This window comes from Mustela nigripes, chromosome 5 (genome assembly GCF_022355385.1).
Source record: "Mustela nigripes isolate SB6536 chromosome 5, MUSNIG.SB6536, whole genome shotgun sequence".
NCBI classification, from domain to species: domain Eukaryota; kingdom Metazoa; phylum Chordata; class Mammalia; order Carnivora; family Mustelidae; genus Mustela; species Mustela nigripes.
The window spans coordinates 59,616,441-59,638,459 of NC_081561.1; the positions used below are offsets into that span (position 1 = coordinate 59,616,441).

Here is a 22,019-nt window from a genome sequence, read left to right on the forward strand (position 1 = left end):
TTAGGATTTGTTAAGAAGGCATGCTGTACTCTTTGAGTAACTTCTAAAAAGTGTAAAAGGGTGAATAACTTCTAAATTAATAGAGGAGGATAGCTGAATAAAATAATTCTAGCAGGAGGCAAAGAAAGGAGAGAAGAAGCAATATAGATTAGGTAGGACATATAGAAAGCACTTAGTAAGGTGGCAGATTTAAGCCCAAATATAAAAATTATATTATTATATGTCAAATGACTAAAATTTCCCATTTAAAATGCAAAATTTTTCAGATTTTCAGACTTATTTTGGATAAGACCCAAAATTCAACTATACACTGTTTATGTAGCTGTAACTAAACTATAGAAAGAATGGTAAAGGATGAGAAAAGGTATAACATATAAGACTAACAAAACAAAACTTTATTAGAGCCATATTAAATAATAGGTTTGAAAGCATTACTAGATATAAAGAGAGATACTTCACAATGATACAATTCACTAGGAAGATACAATTTTATATTTGCATGCACCTAATAACTTGGCATCAAAACATACAAAGAAAAAATTGACAGAACCATATTATTGTACTCCAGATTCCTTCTCTGCCTTCCTGGGGTCACAGAAGCTGGGTATTTCAGCTGTTAGGGCCTGCTCTCGGAAATATCTGGTTCACTTGTGGAATTGTTTGTGGATATGGAGCCATCTTGGCTAAATTACTTGTCTTATATGCAAAGAATGTGTGTGGCAGATACTATCAGAGCTTTGCCTCATCTTCCAGGTACTCATTGTTTTTGTTTTTCCACATAGCTACCTGGTAGCTTCCAACTGTAACCAGCAGAAACTTTTATTTTTTTATTTTTATTTTATTTTAAATTTATTTATTTATTTGTCAGAGAGAGAGGTAGAGGGAGAAAGAGCATGAACAGGGGAAGCAGAAGGCAGAAGGAGGAGCAGGTTCTTCACTGAGCAAGGAGACTGATGTGGGACTCCATCCCAGGACCCGAGCCAAAGGCAGACGATCAACTGACTGAGCCACCCAGGCATCCTGCACCTGAAACTTTTATACCCGAGCCTGCGCCTGCATGTAGGACTTTCCAAAAGGTCAGAGGCAAGTGCTCCCGGGAGCAACCCTCAAACAATGGCTGGTGTGAGCCAGATGAGAAATAGCTCCTACTCCTTTGCTCTTCAAGGAAACTCAGAGATGTGCATTTTTCCAATGTCTTCCCAGAGACCTCCAGCAAGATTGACCTTCGATTGCCCACAGGGATAACTGACTTGATATAATTCCCCCCATCTTTTTTTTTTCTATCTTCACTTTCCTGCTTGAATTCCCTACTTCTCTCCTGTTATTTCTTAAGATCACCTTCCAAATGAAGTATATCCAAATAGTTTTCTTAGGGTCTACTTCTAGGGAAACTCACACTGAAATAATATTCCTTGTTTTAATAAAAACATTATCAACCCCTGCAATGTTGCTTGGCTCTAAGGTGGTCTCCATTCCTTCATCCCGTCTTCTTGACCTGTCCTTATCCATGACATCATGTGTATCTTTCACTTGGACTGTTGTGACAGTGGTTTTCTGCCACCATATTTTCCCTCCCATTGCTTCTCCACAGGCAGCCTCAGTAACCTTCCTGTTAGGCACAGAGCTCATCTTTGCATACTTTCTACTCCAGTATCTTCAGTGGCTTTCCATTGCCAACAACAGAAAATTCCAGTACTCAGCTTGGCATGGGAAGTCCACTGTGATCTAGCTCCAGTTCACTTTTCCGGTCACTCCCCATTCTCCTCTGCTTTCTTTCCAAAGCCTGTGCTCATTTCTCAGCCACCTTCACTTGTGGGCAATAGTCCTCATGCTCTACCATTGCCTATTATGTGAGTCACAAGTCCATGAGCCATCCTTCAAGGCTCAGTTCAAATGACAGCACTGTGAAGCCTTCCTGATGTCTCACATTAGTCTTTGCGATTTTCCCATAGTGCCTCAAACTTGGTGACTGCTGGTGGATTTTAAGAACAGACGATATGAAATCCTCAAGAACAAAATTCCTAGGTCCTCCTCATTGGGTTACCTGTAAGACAAATGTGTTGTGTAATTTGGGGTCAGTCCCTTACCCTGTTTGGCTCATAGTTACTACAACTGCACAGTAAGTACTTCCATCTAGAATCTGTGTTTCTCCAAGGAAGAATGGGGTCCAATTCTTTATTTTATTTCCAATAGAGTGAACAAACAGAGTTATATGAGTTTCAGGTGTACAATGTAGTGATTCAACACTTCTGTACAACACACGGTGCTCATCAAAAGTGCTCTCCTTCATCCCCATTATCTATTTCCCCCACCCCACCTCCCCTTTGGTAACCATCAGTTTGTTCTCTATAGTTAAGAGTCTGTTTCTTGGCTTATCTCTCTCTCTCTCTCTCTTTTCTTTGCTCACTTGTTTTGTTCCTTAAATTCCACAGATGAGTGCGATTGTATGGTATTTGTCTTTTCCCGACTGACTTATTTCTTTTGGTATTACATTTGCTAGCTCCACCCATGTCATGGCAGATGGCAAAAGTTCATTTAGGTCACATTTAGGTCTTTTTTATGGCTGAATAGTATTTCATCATCTCTCTCTCTCTCATGTGTTCTTTTTATATATGTATCTTTTTTTCTTGTATGAGATTTATTTTTCTTATTTAAATTCAATTAATTAACATATAATGTATTATTTGCTTCAGGGGTACAGGTCTGTGATTCATCAGTCTTATATGATACCAGAGCTCATTACAACACATACCCTCCCCAATGTCCATCACCCATTCACCCTATCCTCCCACCCCTCCCCCCTTCCCTCCAGCAACCCTGAGTTTGTTTCCTATGATTAAGAGTCTCTCAGTTTGTCTCCCTCTCTGGTTTTGTCTTGTTTTATTTATTTATTTATTTAGGTCTCTTCCCCTATAATCCTCTGTTTTGTTTCTTATTTATTTATTTATTTATTTATTTGACAGACAGAGGTCACAAGTAGGCAGAGAGGCAGGCAGAGAGAGAAGGGGGGAAGCAGGCTCCCCACTGAGCAGAGAGCCCGATGCGGGACTCGATCCCAGGACCCTGAGATCGTGACCTGAGCCGAAGGCAGCGACTTAACCCACTGAGCCACCCAGGCGCCCCGCCTCTGTTTTGTTTCTTAAATTCCACATATCAGTGAGATGATATGATAATTGTCTTTCTCTGATTGACTTATTTCGCTTAGCATAATACCCTCCATTCACGTTGTTGCAAATGGCAAATTTTGGTTTTTTATGGCTGCATAGTATTCATATATATATATATATATATATATATATATATATATATATTTATATATAATATCTTCTTTATCCAGTCATCTGTTGATGGACATTTGGGCTCTTTCCAAAGTTTGGCTATTGTGAACACTGCTGCTATAAACATTGGGGTGTGGGTGCCCCTTCAGATCACTACATTTATATTTTTGGGGTAAATACCCAGTAGTGCAATTGCTGGGTCATAGGGTAGCTCTATTTTCAACTTTTTTGAGGAACCTCCATACTGTTTTCCAGAGTGGCTGCACCAGTTTGCATTCCCACCAACAGTGTAAGTGGGTTCCCCTTTCTCTGCATCCTCACCAACACCTGTTGTTTCCTGACTTGTTAATTTTAACCATTCTGACTGGTGTGAGGTGGTATCTCACTGTGGTTTTGATTTGTATTTCCCTGATGCCAAGTGATGTGGAGCACTTTTTCATGTGTCTCTTGGCCATCTGGATGTCTTCTTTGCAAAAATGTCTGTTCATGTTCTCTGCTCATTTCTTGATTAGATTATTTGTTCTTTGGGTGTTGAGTTTGATAAGTTCTTTATAGATTTTGGATACTAGCCCTTTATCTGACATGTCATTTGCAAATATCTTCTCCCATTCTGTTGGTTGTCTTTTGGTTTTATCCTCAGTTTCCTTTGCTGTGCAAAAGCTTTTGATCTTGATGAAGTCCCAGTAGCTCATTTTGCCTTTGTTTCCCTTGCCTTTGGAGTATCTAGGAAGAATTTGCTGTGGCTGAGGTTGAAGAGGTTGCTGCCTGTGTTCTCCAGGATTTTGATGGGTTCCTGTCTCACATTGAGGTCTTTCATCCATTTTGAGCCTATTTTTGTGTTTGGTATAAGGAAGTGGTCCAATTTCATTCTTCTGCATGTGGATGTCCAATTTTTCAAACATCATTTGTTGAAGAAACTGTCTCTTTTCCATTGGACATTCTTTCCTGCTTTGTTGAATATTAGTTGACCATGGAGTTGAGGGTCCATTTCTGGGTTCTCTATTTTGTTCCATTGATCTATGTGTCTGTTTTTGTGCTAGTACCATACAGTCTTGATGATTACAACTTTGTAATAGAATTTGAAGGCTCGAATTGTGATGCCACCAGCTTTGATTTTCTCTTTCAACATCCTCTGGCTATTCAGGGTCTTTTCTGGTTCCATACAAATTTTGGGATTATTTGTTCCAGTTCTGTGAAAAAAGTTGATGGTATTTTGATAGCGATTGCACTGAATGTATAGATTGCTCTAGGTAGCATAGACATTTTCACAATATTTGGTTTTCCAACCCATGAGCATGGAACATTTTTCCATTTCTTTGTATCTTCCTCAATTTATTTCATGAGTATTCTATATTTTCTGAGTACAGGTCCTTTACCTCTTTGGTTAGGTTTATTCCTAGTTATCTTATGGTTTGGGGTGCAATTATAAATGGGATAGACTCCTTAATTTCTCTTTCTTCTGTCTTGCTCTTGGTGTATAGAACTGCAACTGATTTCTGTGCATTTGTTTTTATATCCTGCCACTTTGCTGAATTCCTGTATGAGTTCTAACAATATTGGGTGGAGTTTTTTGGGTTTTCCACATAGAGTGTCATGTCATCTGCAAAGAGTGAGAGTTCAAGTTCTTCTTTACCAGTTCGGGTGCCTTTTGTTTCTTTCTGTTCTCTGATTGCTGAGGCTAGGACTTTTAGTACTATGTTGAACAGCAGTGGTAATAGTGGTCAGCCCTACCATGTTCCTGACCTTAGGGGATAAGTTCTCAGTTTTTCCCCATTGAGAATGATATTCATTGTGGGTTTTTCATAGATGCCTTTATGATATTGAAGTATGTCCCTCCATCCCTACACTGTGGAGAGTTTTAATCAGGAAAGGATACTATACTTTGTCAGTGTTTTTTCTGCATCTCTTGAGAGGACCATATGGTTCTTGTTGTTTCTTTTATTTATGTATCACATTGATTGATTCGCGGATGTTGAACCAACCTTGCAGTTCAGGAATAAATTCCACTTGTCATGGTGAATAATCCTTTTAATGTACTGTTGGATCCTATTGGCTAGTATTTTGGTGAGAATTTTCACATCCATGTTCCTCAGTGATATTGGTTTGTAATTCTTTGTGGTGAGGTTTTTGTCTGGTTTTGGGATCAAGGTAATTCTGGCCTTATAAAAAGAGTTTGGAAGTTTTCCTTCCATTTTGATTATTTTGAAACAGCTTCAGAAGAATAGGTATTAATCCTTCTTTAAATGTTTGGTAGAGTTCCTCTGGGAAGCCAGCTGGCCCTGGGCTCTTGTTTCTTCAGAGATTTTTGATTACTGCTTCAATTTCCTTGTTGGTTATGGGTTTGTTTGGGTTTTCTATTGCTTCCTGTTTCAGTTTTGGTAGTTTATACATCTCTTGGAATGCATCCATTCCTTCCAGATTGCCTAATTTGTCGGCATACAGTTGCTCATAATTCATTCTTATAATTGCTTGTATTTTTTCAGTGTTGGTTGTGATCTCCCCTTTTTCATTCTTGATTTTTGAGTCCTCTTGATTTGAGTCCTTTCTCTTTTCTTTTTGAGAAGTCTGGCCAGGGGTTTATCAATCTTATTAATTATTTCAAAGAACCAGCTCCTAGTTTCATTGATATGTTCTACTGTTCCTTTGGTTTCTATTTCATTGATTTCTGATCTCTTCTCCTGTTGGGTTTAGGCTTTATCTGCTGTTCTTTCTCCAACACCTTTAGGTATAGGGCTAGGTTGTGTATTTGAGACCATTCTTCTTTCTTGAGAAAGGTTTATAGTGCTATATACTTCTCTTTTAGGACTGTCTTTGCTGCATCCCAAAGATTTTGAAGAGTTGTGTTTTCATTTTCATTTGTTTCCATGAATTTTTAAAATTCTTCTTTAATTTTCTGGTTGACCCATTCATTCTTCAATAGGGCACTTTTAGCTCCATGTATTTGAGTTCTTTCCAGTTTTCCTCTTGTGACTGAGTTCCAGTTTCAAAGCATTGTGGTCTGAAAATATGCAGGGAATGATCCCAATCTTCTGGTTCCTGTAGAGACCTGATTTGTGACCCAGGATGTGATCTGTTCTGGAGAATGGTCCATGTGCCCTCGAGAAGAATATGTATTCTCTTGCTTTGGGATGCAATGTTCTGAATATATCCGTGAAGTCCATCTGGTCTAGTGTGTCATTCAAAGCCCTTATTTCCTTATTGGTCTTCTGCTTAGATGATCTGCCCATTGCAGTGCAGAGGGTGTTTAAGTTCCCCACTATTATTGTAGCATTATTGAAGTGTTTCTTTGATTTTGTTATTAATTGGCTTATATAATTGGCTGCTCCTACATTAGGGGCATAAACGTTAGTGATTGTTAGATCTTCTTGTTGTATAGACCCTGTAATTATGATACAGTGTCCTTCCTCATCTCTTATTACAGTCTTTCATTTAAAATCTAATTTGTCTGACATAGGATTGACACCCCAGCTTTCTTTTGATGTTCATTAACATGATAAATGGTTTTCTATCCCCTCACTTTACATCTGGAGGTGTCTTTGGGTCTAAAATGAGCCTGTTGCAGACAGCATATTGATGGTTATTGCTTTTTTATCCAATCTGATACCCTGTGTCTTTTGAGTGGGACATTTAGCCCATTTACATTCATATCTCACGCATTCTTTATCCATTCATCTATCAATGGACAGAGGAGTGTAATTCTTCATTGTGTAAACTGCCTTGTGCATTTTGGGATATTTAGCATCCCTGGCCCATGGCATCCACTGCCAGACCACCTTTCATCATTGTTACAATAAAAAAGACTAACACGTTTTCAAATGCTCTAGGAGTATCTTCACTAGACTGGGTGGTGCCTCAGGATCTGCCAGTTTGGATATTCTTAGAATCCTCTGGTTGGTCTGTAGGGACCACTAGTGGCCCTACAGCTTTCTGTACCATCCAGAGGCCTGAACGGTAGGTGATGGGGAAAAAGCTGGAACCAAACCATCACCTGGTATCTGAGGACAGAACTAGTGTTCAGTGTCCCAGTCTTCAAAGGGGCACAAACTCCCAGCTGGTTCTGGCTGACTTCCCAACCTGTGGAGTTTCAGTCTGCCCTGATGGAGAGGAGACCAGAGAGTAGGTGATGTTCCTGGTGAGGAAAGGGCCACCCACATCCATGAGTAGGGACCAGCTGGGGCCAGCAGAGCAAGGGCTAAGACTTGGAGAGCACCATGAGTGATCAGAGGAGTTGCAAGAGCAAGCTGAAAAGTCAGTTTTCTTATGCAGGCTGTCTCAGGAGGCTGGTGAGGTGGATGGGGGACTGCTGTGACTCGGAGAGCAGGACAGGGCTCAAGACTGATCATCAGGCTTGTGGGCAGTGGTTATGGGCAATAGGATGGCTGTGACCTCCAGCACTGTTGCTGGAGGAGGTTGCAAACACACCTGGTTGTCCAGTCTTGCCAGTGGCGGAGGGAGGGGGCCAAGAAAGATTGCTGTGTTCAGGAGAGATGAGCACTGATGAGGGATGACACAACTGAAGAGCAGCCATTCCTCAGAGTTGTTTGTGGCTGGGGCTCTGGGGCAACCAGAATGTTGCCCAATGTTGAAAGCTCAGGGTGAGTTTTTGGGAGGTTCTGGGAATTGCTCCACTCACTAATTCACCGAGTCATCCATCCCACAAGCATCTCCGGGGCTGGAATGAGACCACCCGGATCTTGTACATGTCCTGGGACCATAGTTCCCCTGGTGTGAGTTGCCAGAGCCTTGGTGACTAGCAAAGGAGGAACGTGGCAGGAGAAGAATTTGTTAATATTTATTTAGCGCAGTCCAGGAGATGCTGCTCTGAGTTGAGACGACTGGCCTCAAGCAGGTGAGGGGCAGGAAGGAGGAGGGCAGGTGAGGATAATGCTGGATAGAGTACCCTCCCACCCCTGAGCTCATGCCCGCGACCACCCTGCACATTAGAGGCTCCGCTTTCCCCTGTTTTGCAGATGAGCAGAGGCTCATCCTTGCCTTCAAAAGGGCATTTCTCCACATTCTTCCAGCTTGAGCTGCCCTGAGACTCTCCACTGGCCCTTGCTGTGATGTCTGCGATCTTGGGATCTCAGGTGGCGGCTGCCAGAGCGGGAGGCCAGCAGCTTCTGGGCCCCGTCTGCTCCTTCTGGCAGCAACACCTGGCCTCAGCAGGAAACCATACATGGTTTTGCCACAAGCCTGGTTATACAGCTGACCTCCTGGAATCTGCTTGCTCTCAGGCAAACCAATAAAACCTAATCTTTGAACTTTCCACACCAAGGACCGAGGTTTGGTAACTCCACTGTGCACCTAAGCATGCTAGCTAACATACTTTAACATGAGTTCATGTCAGGTGTCTGGCACTGGTCTCAGCAATTTGGCTAGGTTAACGCATTGGCTCCTCACACCAGTCTGGGAGGTAGGTACCATTGTTAGCTTCATTTTACAGATGAGGAGGCAGACTTATGCCTGTAGTCGCACGGCTGATAAAGGGCAAATCAGAGTTCAAATCTGGGCATGCTGGCTCCGAGGTTCCAGAAGTGTGGTCAGGGGCTGGCTGAAGTGGACTGCTCCCTCTGAGTTAAGGATACCTGGATTTGGGTCCCCAAAGCCTGCCGTGGAATTTCAGCAAATTAGCTATGTGCCCTGAAACACATCCCTTACTCTCCTGAATATCCGTTTTCCTCCTGGTTGAATGGAAGGATTGACATGCATGATCCCAACTTGGTTCCAGCTCTGACATTTCAAGAGGCTTCATCAGGCTAAAATAAGCAGCAAGAGGCACGTTGCGGTTGCGAAAGGGAGCCTGGGACGTGCGTGCGCGGAAGCTGGGAGGCTCTCCCTGGTGAGGAAGCATAGAGGGCTAATTGCGAGCACATGAGCTCAGCTGGGGGCCACTTTCTCCCCTCTGTGTCCACAGCTGGCTGTGAGTCACTGACGGGTCACTGGCCACAGCAGGGCTGCTGGAGACAGGGCAGGCCCAGAGCACGGACAGAACATAAGTCCAACCTGGTCCCAGCCTCAGGGGCCCCAGGGCGCGTTCTTCCCAGTCCCTGTCTAGATGCTACCACAGTCTGGCTAGAAAATGCTCCATCTCTGTCTCCCTGAGCAGAACACCACTTTCTATCTCAGCTCTGTCAGCCCTGGCCCCTGTGTTGCTCACCATCCTTCTCTGAGCCAGGGGTGGGATAGAGGCAGGTAACACTACAATTCCTCCGCGGCAAGGTCACAGAGCAGCTGCTGGGGAAGAGCGGTGAGGGAGGGGAGGGATCATGAGCATGCTCTGGACCTACATCTCAGGCTTCCGAACATGCTGTGGGGAGCTCAGACCCAGGGCACCAGCCCCGCCCACCCCACCCTTTGCAGGCCAGAGGTGACACCAGGTGCCAAGTTCTTCCTTCTCAATCCCATCCCCAGCCCCGAGGAGGAAGCTGCCACAGGAGCATTGACCTCAGGACAGATTGATGCCAAGGGGTCATCCCCAGGGAAAGTAGCTCAAAGGGGGTGATCTTTTTGGGAAGAGTGCGAGGCGAATCAGGATGGAGCTGCTCCCAAGACACCTCCGTCCTCACCCTGCTGTAAATGTTATCCAGCACGACACGTTCGGCGTTGCTGGATGGATTAGGAGTGTGCTTTTCTGTAAGTGTGTGTGTGGCAGGCGTCTCGGGGTCCATGGCTCTTTGTCCTCCTGGGGTCTGACTCCGATGCAATTCTGAGACACAGGTCAGCTGTCAGCAACCTCCTACTCATGTATGAATACTCGGTAGTAATCATCCTCATTCATTCATTCATTCATTCATTCACATAACAGCTCCACATAAGTGCTCTTCCTGGTTCTACTTAAACTCATCCAGAGAAACTCACCGTCTTCTGAGGCAGCCTGGTCCACACTGTGACCATCTGACTTCTAAAATCTTACTATTGATGATCTGAAATATGACTCCCTAGGCTGACCTTCTGCTGGTGCTGTTGCTCCTGCTCCCTCTGGCCCTGGAGAACTTACATACGGCAGCCCTCGGACCATTCAAGGCACCTCTTTCCTCCCTCTTTGGATGTTTATGGAGCTCCTACAATGGGCCAGATACAAGGAAAACAATAGTGAGCAATAGTACATAGGGCCCTTAACCTCACGCTGCTTACAGTTTCTTAGGGAGACAGCACAAAGAGAACACTCACATAGGTAAAGCTACTTCTGGTAAGTGCTACCCCAAGACCAGGGCTGGGTGGCAGACAGAGCATATAACCGTGGGACATAATTGCCAGAGAGGTCAGAAAAGGCTTCTCTGAGGAAGTAGAGCTGTAGCTTAAATAGGCACAAGAAAGTTGCCAGTAGGCAAAGGTTATGGCTAGAGCAGGGACCTCCCAGATGTCAGAGTCTTTTGTTTTGGGGGCTAAACATCCTTGTGGTAGTTCCTCCTACGATGGAGTTTCTAGATCCCTCCCCACCCTGTCACTCTGTCAGCGTCCCCTTCAGTGGGAGATCTCCAGGTCTGGACCCATGGCTCCTGAACAGTCTGGCCAGCTCGGAGCCTGGGGGCTGCCCCCTCTCTTCTAGCTGGCTGCTCTCCTTCCATTAGCACAGCTCAGATCTGCATATTCATTGCTCCCTAAGGGACAAGTCCCCTTCCAGGAATGATCCCCCAAATCGATCTTACTTGTGGGCCCCCCCAGCCTGTGTCTGAGCTGTTTGACATCTGACCTTGTGTTGGAGACCTTGTGTTGGGGTACAAACTCTCATCTCTGACGTGGCCTGTTTGTTCCAGTCCAGCAGGGTCTGTTCTGAGTCTAGATTCTGCTGCTGGCTGTGGTGTGCAGGGATGTATTCCCCATGAATGTGACCGGCAGGGAGTTTGAATGTCCTGTCAGCCCATCCTGGACAAGGTACTGGCAGGTGAGATCTCAGAGTGTATGGGGGAGGGGGTGACAGGGAAGGCAAGGGGCTTGAGAGCTTGGGAAGGGAGGGTTTGGAGCATCATTCACCCTGGCTCCAGAAAGAGGTGCTTAGGGCCTGAGGCCTACACTAGGATGGAGCCACACTGTCCTGTGATCTCTGACCCCCTGTCCTGTGCCTTTCCGCAGCCCTCGTCAATACAGCCCAAGGAGTGGGCGAGCTGCATGTGCGCACGCGTGTGGCATGTCCATATCCGTCTGGGTCTGTGGGTGTGGAGTGTATGAACATGTGTGCCTTGTCCAACCAGGCCTTGCTGTTGGCTCGCAGCCATCTTTTGCCATTACTAATTGTGTCCCTTGGGAGACACAGCCCCTTGGGGGGTAGCCAGGTCATCACAGGCCAGGTCCCACCAGGCCTGCCTTGTCTAATAGCCCTACCAGGTAGTCCCGTTTACCCTCCTGCCCTTGTCTACCTACAGGTTCCTCACTCACCACCCTAGACCCTCAGGGAGCTGACCCGGCAAGTGGGCAAGACCCCCCCCCACACACCATCCAGTCCTTTACTCCTGTCCACAGGTCACCCTGCCCCTGGTGCTAGCCCCCCTGGCCCCTCTCCTCACTTCCTCCTCTTTTCAGACTCAACTGAGACATGGTCTCCTTTAGGAAGCCCTCCCCGATCCACCCCTGTGTTCTCACAGACTAGAGGCCCTGACAGGGCAGGGCCCCTGTGGTATTTATTATGGTGTCAGAGGCTAAAACTCAATATATCCTATTAGACAAATGAAACAGTAACTTCTCTGGGCTTCATATTTCTTATCTGTAAAATGAAAATAATACTGTTTGGACACACAGGGTTCTGAAGCAGGCGGTGGGAAATGGCGCACATGATTATCCTACTGACGGGCCGGACACACAGCAGAGGCCCCAAAAGAGGCCCCTCACTTCCCTGCCCTTCAATGTTTGTGGATTCCTGTTCTTTTCTATTTAAAAATATTGTACATTTTTGTATTTCTTTTCATTCTGAAGCCTGACTGGCTTCTCAGAGTTCAAGTCGCCCTTCAAATGTCACCTCCCCCTGAAGATGGTCTTAGACGACGCCATCTGAAACTGCCCCAGCCACCCCAACACTCTCCCCTCCTGTAGTCTTACCACAACCTGAACTTTTGTTTTTTCTTTCTTTTAAGATTTTATTTATTTATTTAACACACAGAGAGAGCACAAGATGGGGAGTAGCAGGCAGAAGAGGGAGAAATAGGCTCCCCACAGAGCAGGGGGAGCCCAATGTGGGACTCGATCCCAGGACCCTGGAATCATGACCTGAGCCAAAGGCAGTCGCTTAATCAACTGAGCCACTTAGGTGCCCTGAACATTCATCTTTTCTGATTTGTTGCTCAGCGGTCATTGCTCCCTAGAATGTGAGTACCATGAGGGCAGAGACTGGCTGATTTTTCCGCTCCTGAAACCCCAGTGCCCGGAGCTGTGCCTGGGGCAGAACAGAGATCCAGGAGTTTCCAAGGCCAAGGCAGTGAAGTCTCCAGGGGACAAATGCCAGTGTGTGGGTGTTTGGGATAGAGGATGGTAAGGTTCCCTAAATTGGGAAAATTGGTCTCTCTGGGGCTGGGCAGGTGTGCCTGGGGGTGTCAGTGAGGGGACTGCACTCCTTTGCCTGGTGACCCTGGGTGGCTGGGCTGAACACAAGCCTTTCTCAGCACTGCTGAGCACGGTCTATCTGTTGGCGAAGAGGGGCTGGGTACTTTGGCAGTTCTTCCATTCTGGAGGGACCCGCCCTGCTGCCCTGTGTTGGGACCCCAGGCCCAGTCCTGCTTCTTTTTGGCGCCATCTTTCTTCCCTCTATGGCACCCACTCCCCTCCTCATCTGACCTTCCTCTTTTTTTTTTTTTTTCTTTTTAAAGATTTTATTTATTTTTTTGACAGACAAAGATCACAAGTAGGCAGAGAGGCAGGCAGAGAGAGAGGAGAAAGCAGGCTCCCCGATGAGAAGAGAGCCTGATGTGGGGCTCAATTCCAGGACCCTGAGATCATGACCCGAGCCAAAGGCAGAGGCTTTAACCCACTGAGCCACCCAGGCGCCCCTGGCCCTCCTCTTACCAGTGCCTGATAGGCCCTCTCCCACCTGCCTTCCCCATTGGCACCAAATTCTCGCACCCGCAGCCTCAGTGGTGCTGGGGGGTTCCCTGGGTCTCCTGCAGTGGGGTACAAAATCCCAGTTGGGTTTTCTGGTGCCCAGCCCCCTACAGCTCAGCCACTTCGGGGCCCTTACCAGGCCCCCAACCCCGGCCATTCTCCTCGTCCTAGAGATAGTGAGAGGGATTCCAGAAAATAGCTGCAGAAGCTCCTGCCGTAGTGCTGCCCATCCTACTGGGGAAGGGCCCTCTCTGTCTCCACTCATCCTGTCCTCCCTCCAGCTGAGGGGCCCAGCACCAGAGAAGCCCCATGACTTCTGGCTGGGGTGTGACAGGGGTGGGTAAGGAGGGTGGTGAGCATTTGATAGTTCCTGCTTTGGACCCAGGCTCCTGCCCAGCCTCACCGGACTTACCCAGTGTTGAGAGAATGCCCCCTATCTGTTAGAGCTCCTTGCCCTGTTACCCCGGGGCCCTTGCTCCCTATACCCGGAAGGCCCACAGTCACTGCTTCATGCTCAGAGCCCAGTTCAAGAGCTCTCAGCCATGGGAGGACCCCAGAGTGCTTGCAAGGGAAGGATTTCAGGGTTCAGAGGTTTATGAGGTATGCTCTCTGGAGTGCTCTGGAGCTGATCTGTGTGTGTGTGTGTGTGAGATGGACTGGGGTTCTGGGCCCCCACTCCTATTTTGACCACAGAACCCCAAACATTTTCTGTGTTACTAGTGGAGATGCCACTTAAGTTACTATTTAAACAGAATGATCCATTACTTAGGGTGGAAAAAGAAAGGTTTAAAAACCAGGGAAACTGGACTAAAGTCCTTTTACATATGGGGAAACTGAGGCCCAGAGGAGCGTAGGGCTTCTCAAGGTCACAGTGGGATCAGTGGCAGTGCTGGTACCATACAAGGCCATCTGGCTCATAGGCTGACGTTCTTGCCAAGACCAGGCTGAAATATCCCTCTCAGGAGGTGGTAGTTGGGGATGGGGTGCCAGGAAGGCCCATCCAGAGAAGTGGGTTACGGTCACAACCTCCCCACTCCACGGGCCCCCTATGAAGGGCCTGCAAGAAGAGTTGCATTGGAAAAGTGGCTCAACTCTTTCTTCTTCTTTTTTTTTTTTTTTTTAATTTTATTTATTTATTTGACAGAGAGATAGGGAAAGAGCCCAAGTGCTAGAATGGCAGGCAGAGGGAGAGGGAGAAGCAGGCTCTCCGCCAAGCAGGGAGCCCAATATTGGGCTTAATCTTAGGATCCTGGAATCATGACTCAAGCCAAAGGCAGGTGCTTAACCAACTGAGCTGCCCAGGCACCCCTGGAAAGGTGGTTTGATTCTTAACTGGAGGCTTGAGGGCTTGAAGTGGGAAGGGGCAGGATGAGGAAGTGTGGAGAGGGAGCAAGGGACAGGGATTCATCCTTTGGGTCACTCGCACCCACTTCCCCACTCAAAGCACCAAAGGCCCTCCTGCCAGGTTGAGACTGCTTCTACATTCTCCCATGGTCACTCTGACAGGTGTCCATAAGAGGAGGAAGCCTGCTCAGTGGTCCTCCCCCACCCCACAGCCCATGACCCACTGGAAGCAGCCTCTGTTTCCAAATACCTGAGTTCCAAGCAGAGGGAGCTTGTGCCAGGCATGGACTGGGCTGGGTAGCTTTCAGGTGATGACTTCTGGGGTGGGAAAGCTGTGAAGAAGAGAATGGGGATTTCAGTCTCAGGGGTCCTGTGGATACCCCCCTACTGACAACAGCAGAAAGGGCACAGTAGGGGGCCCTGTGGCACTCACTGTGTCTCCCCTCAGGGTCCAGATGGGCACCTGGGAAAATGTTGTTGGATGAATGAGTGCGTCCATCTCCCCCCCCAACCCCCAAAGTCACCAGCTCCTCCCTCACTCCACACCTCTGTCCTTTAGAAACTACAAGGACTGAGTTATTCTTAGTAGGTTTCATTCATCAAAGCGTGACCAACGGTGTCCTGGGAGGAATGCCTGGGTGTTGCCAGAGCCAGAGGGCTGGAGTGGGGTGCAAAGGCCCCATCTCAGAAGAGAACCCAATGCCTTCAAGGAGCTCCAGGCTGAGGGGGAGACACAGCCTTGCTCTCAGGGAGCCCCAGTTTGAGGGGAGACACAGCCCTGCCCTCAGGGAGTCCTAGTCTGAGGGGGGAAACCGCCCTGCCCTAGGGGAGCTTCCTGTGATGGAGGGTGCTACCTCCACAACCCAGTTCCCTAGCCCTCAGTAAGATCCTAGACTAAAGGGAGAGATCTAATATCCTGCCCTCAAGGAAACTTTAGTTTCATGGCAGAAAAGCAGTTGTCATCCCTGCTGAGGAAGGCACACCCAAGGCGCAGATTGAAACTGAAGATGAAAAAAAAATGGGGTACAAGAGGGTTTTCCAGAGGCATGTGCAGCTCCCCAACCACCGCATGTGGGAAGTCTAAAGAAGGGCTCCCAGGGTCACTCACCTGGGCAGGCTTACCAAGAAACGTGCAGACTTCCAGGGGGTGGCATTAGTGCAGACAAAAATCCTGGCTCCTGAGGAAAGGTTAAAGGCAAGGCCAAGTGGACTGGTCTCAATCAGGGGTCTCAAACCCAAATGCCTTTGGGGACTAGTCTAACCACACTGACCTTTGACACTGGGGAGGGCAATCAGACAGCTCACACTGTCAGCTCTCATATTCAATAAAAACAAACAAACAAAAAAACCCCAAAAAACACATACTCATTGCCGGCCAAACAAAACCTCACTAAAGATTAAACCTGGCCCAAGGCCACGCGTCTGCAACCCCCTGGACATCAGGAAAGAATTCCTGATAGAGGAAAGGGACCCTGGTTTGGATAAAGAAGCTGACAGCCAAGTTGCTCCTCCTGCTGTGGGGCCACAGGGCCTGGCTTCTGGGTCTCTGGGCCTCTCCCACCCTTCCTGGGAGGCAAGACTTTTTAGCCCCTCCTCACTAGCTCCCTTCTGACCCACAGGCCACAGCTGGTGGGCCTTCCGGCCTCCCAGGGGGGTTCCAGGTCTGCGATGGGGGTATCACCTTTCCTGGTGGGAGGGTAATTTCCCTGTCAGAGGAAGAAGCCTGTGGGGTGGGTCGTAAGCCCTGAAATAAGCCGAGCTGGGAGTTCTGGCTGGGTGGCCTTCCCAGAGACAGCCTTCAATTTTCTGTGCCTCAAGTCCAAAATGGGGATACTCTTGCCATGGTGCCCTTAACTGGGCAGTTACTTTCCACGGACCTCAGTGTCCTTGTCAACGAAACGGGTCCTACCTCCTCCCCACTCTTACAGACAGACAACTCAGGGCTATTGGCTCACGGGAGGGAGGCTCGGATCTCCCAAGTCCTGCTCCTTCCCTCTCTCCATCACAGGTGGGGTCTCAGGGCTCTCTTCTGGGGCAGTTTAGGAAGGCGACAGGAGGCGTCGGCGGTCAAAGCCAACGCGCGCGCTCCTGAGGACTGGGGACTGGGGACGGGTTCTGGGACCGGGGAGGGGCGGCCTAATTAGGATGCGTTGGCCCAGCGCAGCAGAGCGCCGCGGAGAAGAGCGGCGGTGGGTAATTAGAGCGCATTAGCCGTGCCCCTGCAATCCTGTAATTTCTCCGCGCGCTCCGGGTGCGTGGTAGGAGGTGAAGCGATGCGAGCTCGGCTCTGAGTCAGACTCTCCGAAGCCTGGGTGGGGACGCAGGGGGCGGCAGAGGCCGTGGAGAAAAGACTTCTGCCGCGGGAGGCGCCATCGCCTTCCCCTGGCGCGGAGTCACCTGTCCCGGGGCTGCTTGCCAGGCGCCCCACTTCCGCGGGGACGGGAGGGCGTGGCCAGGGGGAGGCGTGACCTGCACCTCCCCTGGCTTCCAGGGGGCGCTCTTGGGTCCCGCGGATCTTCCCGGGGCATTGAGTGGTGTCCCTGCATGTGGCCCGCTCCCCGCGCGCAGGTGGACTGAAAGAGATGAAGATGCAAAGCGCGAGGCAGAGACTCCCCAAATTCCGTCAGAGTAGGGCAATAGATCTAGGAGGGCGAAAGAAAAAAAAAAAAAAGGAGACAGAAAGACGGCAGAAGGGAATGGAGACGCATGTTTTACCTGAGCCCTGAAATCAATTCTTGGGGGGCGGGGAGGAGCCAGTGGGGGGCGGAGGCTGGGAGGGGAGTTTATTTATTAGCCAGATTAGCCAGTATTAATGGGGAGCAGTGGTGGCCGGCGGCGGCAGGGACATAGCTGGCATAGCTGGCATAGCGGCGGGGCCTCCCGCGGCGCGGGGCTCTGCCGGCTTCAAAGGGGCTTAAAGAGGCCGGTGGTGGCACTGCCACGGCCCCGCGGGGGAGGGCGTGGGCGCAGGCGGTGGGGGAGAAGGCGGCCATTGTGCACCAAGGGATTAGGGATCTGGCCTGGAAGGAATTTTAAACTGCTGCGAGCCAGCGCCCCAGGACTCCCCTCCCGCTCCACCACCACTCTCCTGAGCTGGAGCACGCTGTAATGTTTACCTGCATTTTGGTGTCTGGGGGTCCTTCCCCTTCCTTCTTCCCTTAGATTGGATGCATCTAGAGTTGTCAGCTTTGACAAGTAAAAATACAGGATGTCCGGTTAAATTTGAATTCCAAATAAGCAATGGATACTTTTTTTAGTATAAGTACGCCCCATATGTTGTATGGGCTATACTTACACTAAAACATCATTCATCGTTTATCTGAAATTCAAATTTAACTGGACATCTTGTAATTTTTTCTAGCAGTACTGAAGTCACTGAATGTCTAATCCATGTCTGCAACAGATTGAGGGCTCCAGAAGGATTCTATGTGGCCGCGTGTCTCTACCCTCAGACGAAGTTTCTTGAAGCCCCGTACTCTTTCTCCCTTCAGAATGGAGCTTTGATGATAGAACACGTCTCCATCGGAGTGGGATCTTCCCGAGGACGAGCCGAATTTCAGACTGGAGCTAGTAGGTCAATGTCTGAGTCCCCTTCATCGCAGCACCACGGGGCTTACCCTCAGGCAAGGCCTGTGTGCTTTGGTGGGGGGCGTGTCTGTCTCCTCCCTCAGGCAGGTGGATGGCCTCCCCCCATTAGTATAGTTCCCTGCCCACAGGGGGCGCTAAGGGCCCGGAGCACTGACCTACAGATGGATGGGTCCTGGTTTTTGTCGCTCAGGGCAGGTAGGTTCTCTCGGGTGGATGCACCTGGGGATTTGGGGGGTGGAGCCCCCAATCCTGTGTAGCTTCTGACTTGGTCCTTCCTCTGGCAGTCGAGGCAAAAGGCATGCGGGGGCCAGAGGCTGTGGCCAGCATTGTGGGAGAAGCTCTAAGTCTGGTTATGCAGTTTATGCCGGGAAGGGCCAGTGTGGCTCTCAGTACAGAAGCCCCCTCCCCTCCCCCGGCGCCCCCGCCCCGGCCCGCCCCCCCCCCCCCCCCCCCCCCCCCCCCCCCCCCCCCCCCCCCCCCCCCCCCCCCGCCCCATAACCATGGCAGCCAAGCCCCCATCCTCCATTAGCCTCACTAAAGCCAACTGCCCAGCCTTTGCCTGTTCCATTCTCCCTGTCCAAAGCACCTGCTCTTCCGGTCCTCAAGGACATGTGATGTCTCACCCCTTCTGGATGCCCTGGTCTTCAGCAGACTGGGTACCACCAGGTATACTGTTTATGCCCCAGTGTTGGCGGCAGGGGTCTTATGGTGAAAAGAGCCCTCCACCTATTCCCTCCTTCCTCACTAGCCTAGGGCCACAGGGGCCAAAGAGTGGCCAAGGGCAAGGGTGGGAAACTCGGAAAGGTTGGGGAGTGTTTGTGGGAGGAGAGTAAAGAAGCCTCTGCCACCATCTCCTCCCTGTCCATCCCCGGTAGCCCCTTCCCAAATCCCTTCATCCCCTGGAGCCTCTCAACTCTTTTCCCTTAAAGCTGAAGGAAGCTGGGGAGAAGTCCTTTCCCACGGTCCCAGCCTCAACAACCCCCCACCCCCTGCTCCTTTGGCCACAACCACCTCAGCCTCTGCAGAGTGCTGGCCTGGCCCACCCCGTCCCTGCAGGGCCCCCTCCTTGTGCTGGGGCGCCCGCTTCCGTGAGTGGCATCATCACCCCATTCCTCAGTCTGCCCAGTCATCAGGTCGGCAATTAGCTACTTCCTCTCAGCAGCATGAGGCCACCGAACGTCACAGCCCCTCCCCCGGCCAGCGGCAGGCGGGAGTGCTGGGGGTGCCCCCCACACTTTGTAGTATGTGCCAAGTCCTGGCATGACCCCCCCGCCCCTGCTCCAAACCACTGAGTGCTGAGGTAATGAGCCTCCCATGTAGGGAGCCGGGTGCTCCCTGTATTCCTGGGGGCGGGAGAAGCTGCAGGGCTGCCTCCTCCTCCGTGTCACCCCATCCCATTGGATGAGGACACTCCCGCTGCCTGGGTGGGGCCAGCTCAAGGGCTCCCATGGCCAGAGCAGGCGGGGCCTCACACTCAGGTGTCTCTGTCCCCAGATGTAGGCTGCTTTTACCAGGCTCTTACCTGGGGGCCAGGAGTCTGGAAACGGAGGATCGTGGCAGTTCTGTGGTAAGGGGAGAGAAGCGGGGAGTCACGCCACAGACACCCAAACATGAACACCCGCAGGGGCTGACACATCTGTGCCTAGGCACAGTCATAGATACAACCTGTGCAATGCACATCCCACCGCAGCTCTGCCCTCTGCCTTCTTGTGTCTCCAACGGGCAGCCCCGCTGGAGCTACACCTTCGAGCCCAGACAGCCCCACCCTCCAGACGTGCACACAGACCCGCCAGCATTCTCAGAGATGCAGTAAACTCACGGCCACGCCAAACCCAAAACCAGGACACTGCAGAGAAGTCCAGGAGGGTGGGAGGAGAAGGATAGACCACCCCCTAATTTGTCCGGCCACCCCACGGGCCAGGGGGTCTTCCTGGGGAAGAATGGGAACAAGATCACACTTGGAGGGGGTGTGCGTGGTGGGCAGGTGGGCTGCTGTGAGAGCAGCTGTGGTCTGAGCGAGGAGGAGCCGGTAGGCTGTGGATTTCCAGGGAGAATAAAAAAATGCCGACAGACGTAAACACGTGTGTAATTTTAGACAGGCTGTTTAACTCCTTAGGACCCCCGCAATAACATCTGTAAAATGGGGATGAGGAGAACCCCATTTAAACTTGGTTGGGAGGGTTAAATGAGATCGGTGGCTCCGAGCGGGCCCTAAGTTAACAAGACTATGGAGGAGACTCTGCCAATGTCCTGTCTGTGCTTGGGGGTTTTGCCTAAAAGAACTGTCCTAGGAAATTAACAGCCCTCATTCTGGGCCTTAACCTGAACATGCACTTGCCTCTTTCTCTCTCCCCCTTAGTCTGGGCATGGTGGCTGACTGGGTGCTAGTGGGGCCTGGGGCGGGGTCTTGGAGGGGCTGGCTACCTGCCCCACCCCTACCTGCCTGGCAGGGCGGGAGGTGAGGACTGGCTTCCAGCCCAGAGAGGGTATGAGTCAGTCAGAGCCTCCCAATCCAAGAAGATGCTGAGCAGGGGATGGGAGCTTGGGTGGAGGGGCTTTCTAGGAACATTACTGGAAAAGGACCTGGGAATAGGCGTTGCCACCCAGAACCGCTTCCTCAGCCTACCAGCCCTGGCCCAGCTAAGCAAATAGCCTCGTCCTTGCTTCGCCCAGCTCACCCTCGGGAGTTGTGAGGCAAGGCCCCACTTGCCCACCCCCGATAGCCCCAAGTACGTCCTCGGCCACAGCAAGGAGCTGGGCCGCTGGGTGCCATGCTGCCTTACCACCCTCTTCAGCAGGGCCAGCAGGGTCCCTAAAGCCCTGCGCATAGGGGCACTCAGGCATACCTGCTCACGTCCACGTGCCCACAGCCACGGAAGCTCAGACAGGGACACCAATGTGGACATGCCCTGGCAAGCACGTGCACACACACACTGTGCTCCCTCTTGCTGTATACACCCATACAAACACTCATGTACACTCACATACAAACGTGCTGAGTCATAATCACTTGTTGGGAGAATGTGTCCCTCCGGAGAAAGGTTGAAGTCCTAACCCCCAGTATCTGGGAACTTGACCTTCATTGGAAAAAGAGTCTGGGTAGATGTATTAAGGTTGAGATGATATCTCAGGGAATTAGGGGAGAACCCCAAATCCAGTGACTACTGTTCTCTTAGGGAGAGAGAAAATTGGAGACACAGAGACATGGAGACATACAGGGAAGAAGGTCAGAGACAGAGGAGGCAGAAATGGTAGAGAGGCAGCTCAAAGCCAGAGAACCCTAAGGACTGCCCGCCACCACCAGAAGCCAGTGGAGAGACATGCAAGACCCTCCCTCGGAGCGTCCAGAATAAAGAAAGCCTGCCAACGCCTGGGTTTCAGACTCTGGCCTCCTCAACTATGAGAGATTAAATTCCTGTTGTTTTAAGCCACCAAGTCTGCCACAGTTTGTTATGGAAGCCCTAGGAAATGAATATAATCACACTCACACACACGCACATGCACACACAATCACACACATGACTGGCTCTGGGTTAGGTGATGAGGTTGGTGGAGTTCCTTTTGGGTATGCCTCTGTGTCTGTCCTCCTTCCCCTGTGAGTGGCCAGTGGACCCAGAACAGCTCATGGTCTAAGATAGGAGCTCAGTAAGTTTTTACTTTTAAATTTTTAAACATTGAAGTACAGTTGAGTGACAATGTCGTATTTGTGTGTCCCGCATAGTGACTCAACGTGCCAGTACTCCCCAAGATAAGATGATATGTAAAATGGTAGTCACCCTT

General features: G+C 49.9%; 1 protein-coding gene across 1 annotated transcript; it reads right to left on the reverse strand.

Moving 5' to 3' along the window:
* Window positions 1–374: 374 nt before the first annotated feature.
* Window positions 375–21,083, reverse strand: LOC132018635 (putative uncharacterized protein encoded by LINC03040). The gene is given in 8 exon segments (XM_059401555.1): window positions 375–2,044; window positions 10,137–10,339; window positions 14,902–14,983; window positions 15,760–16,937; window positions 16,940–17,033; window positions 17,080–17,224; window positions 18,785–18,910; window positions 21,023–21,083. Coding segments are annotated over 5 exon segments (576 nt in total). The 3' UTR covers window positions 375–2,044; window positions 10,137–10,339; window positions 14,902–14,983; window positions 15,760–16,787.
* Between the last annotated feature and the right edge of the window lie 936 nt (window positions 21,084–22,019).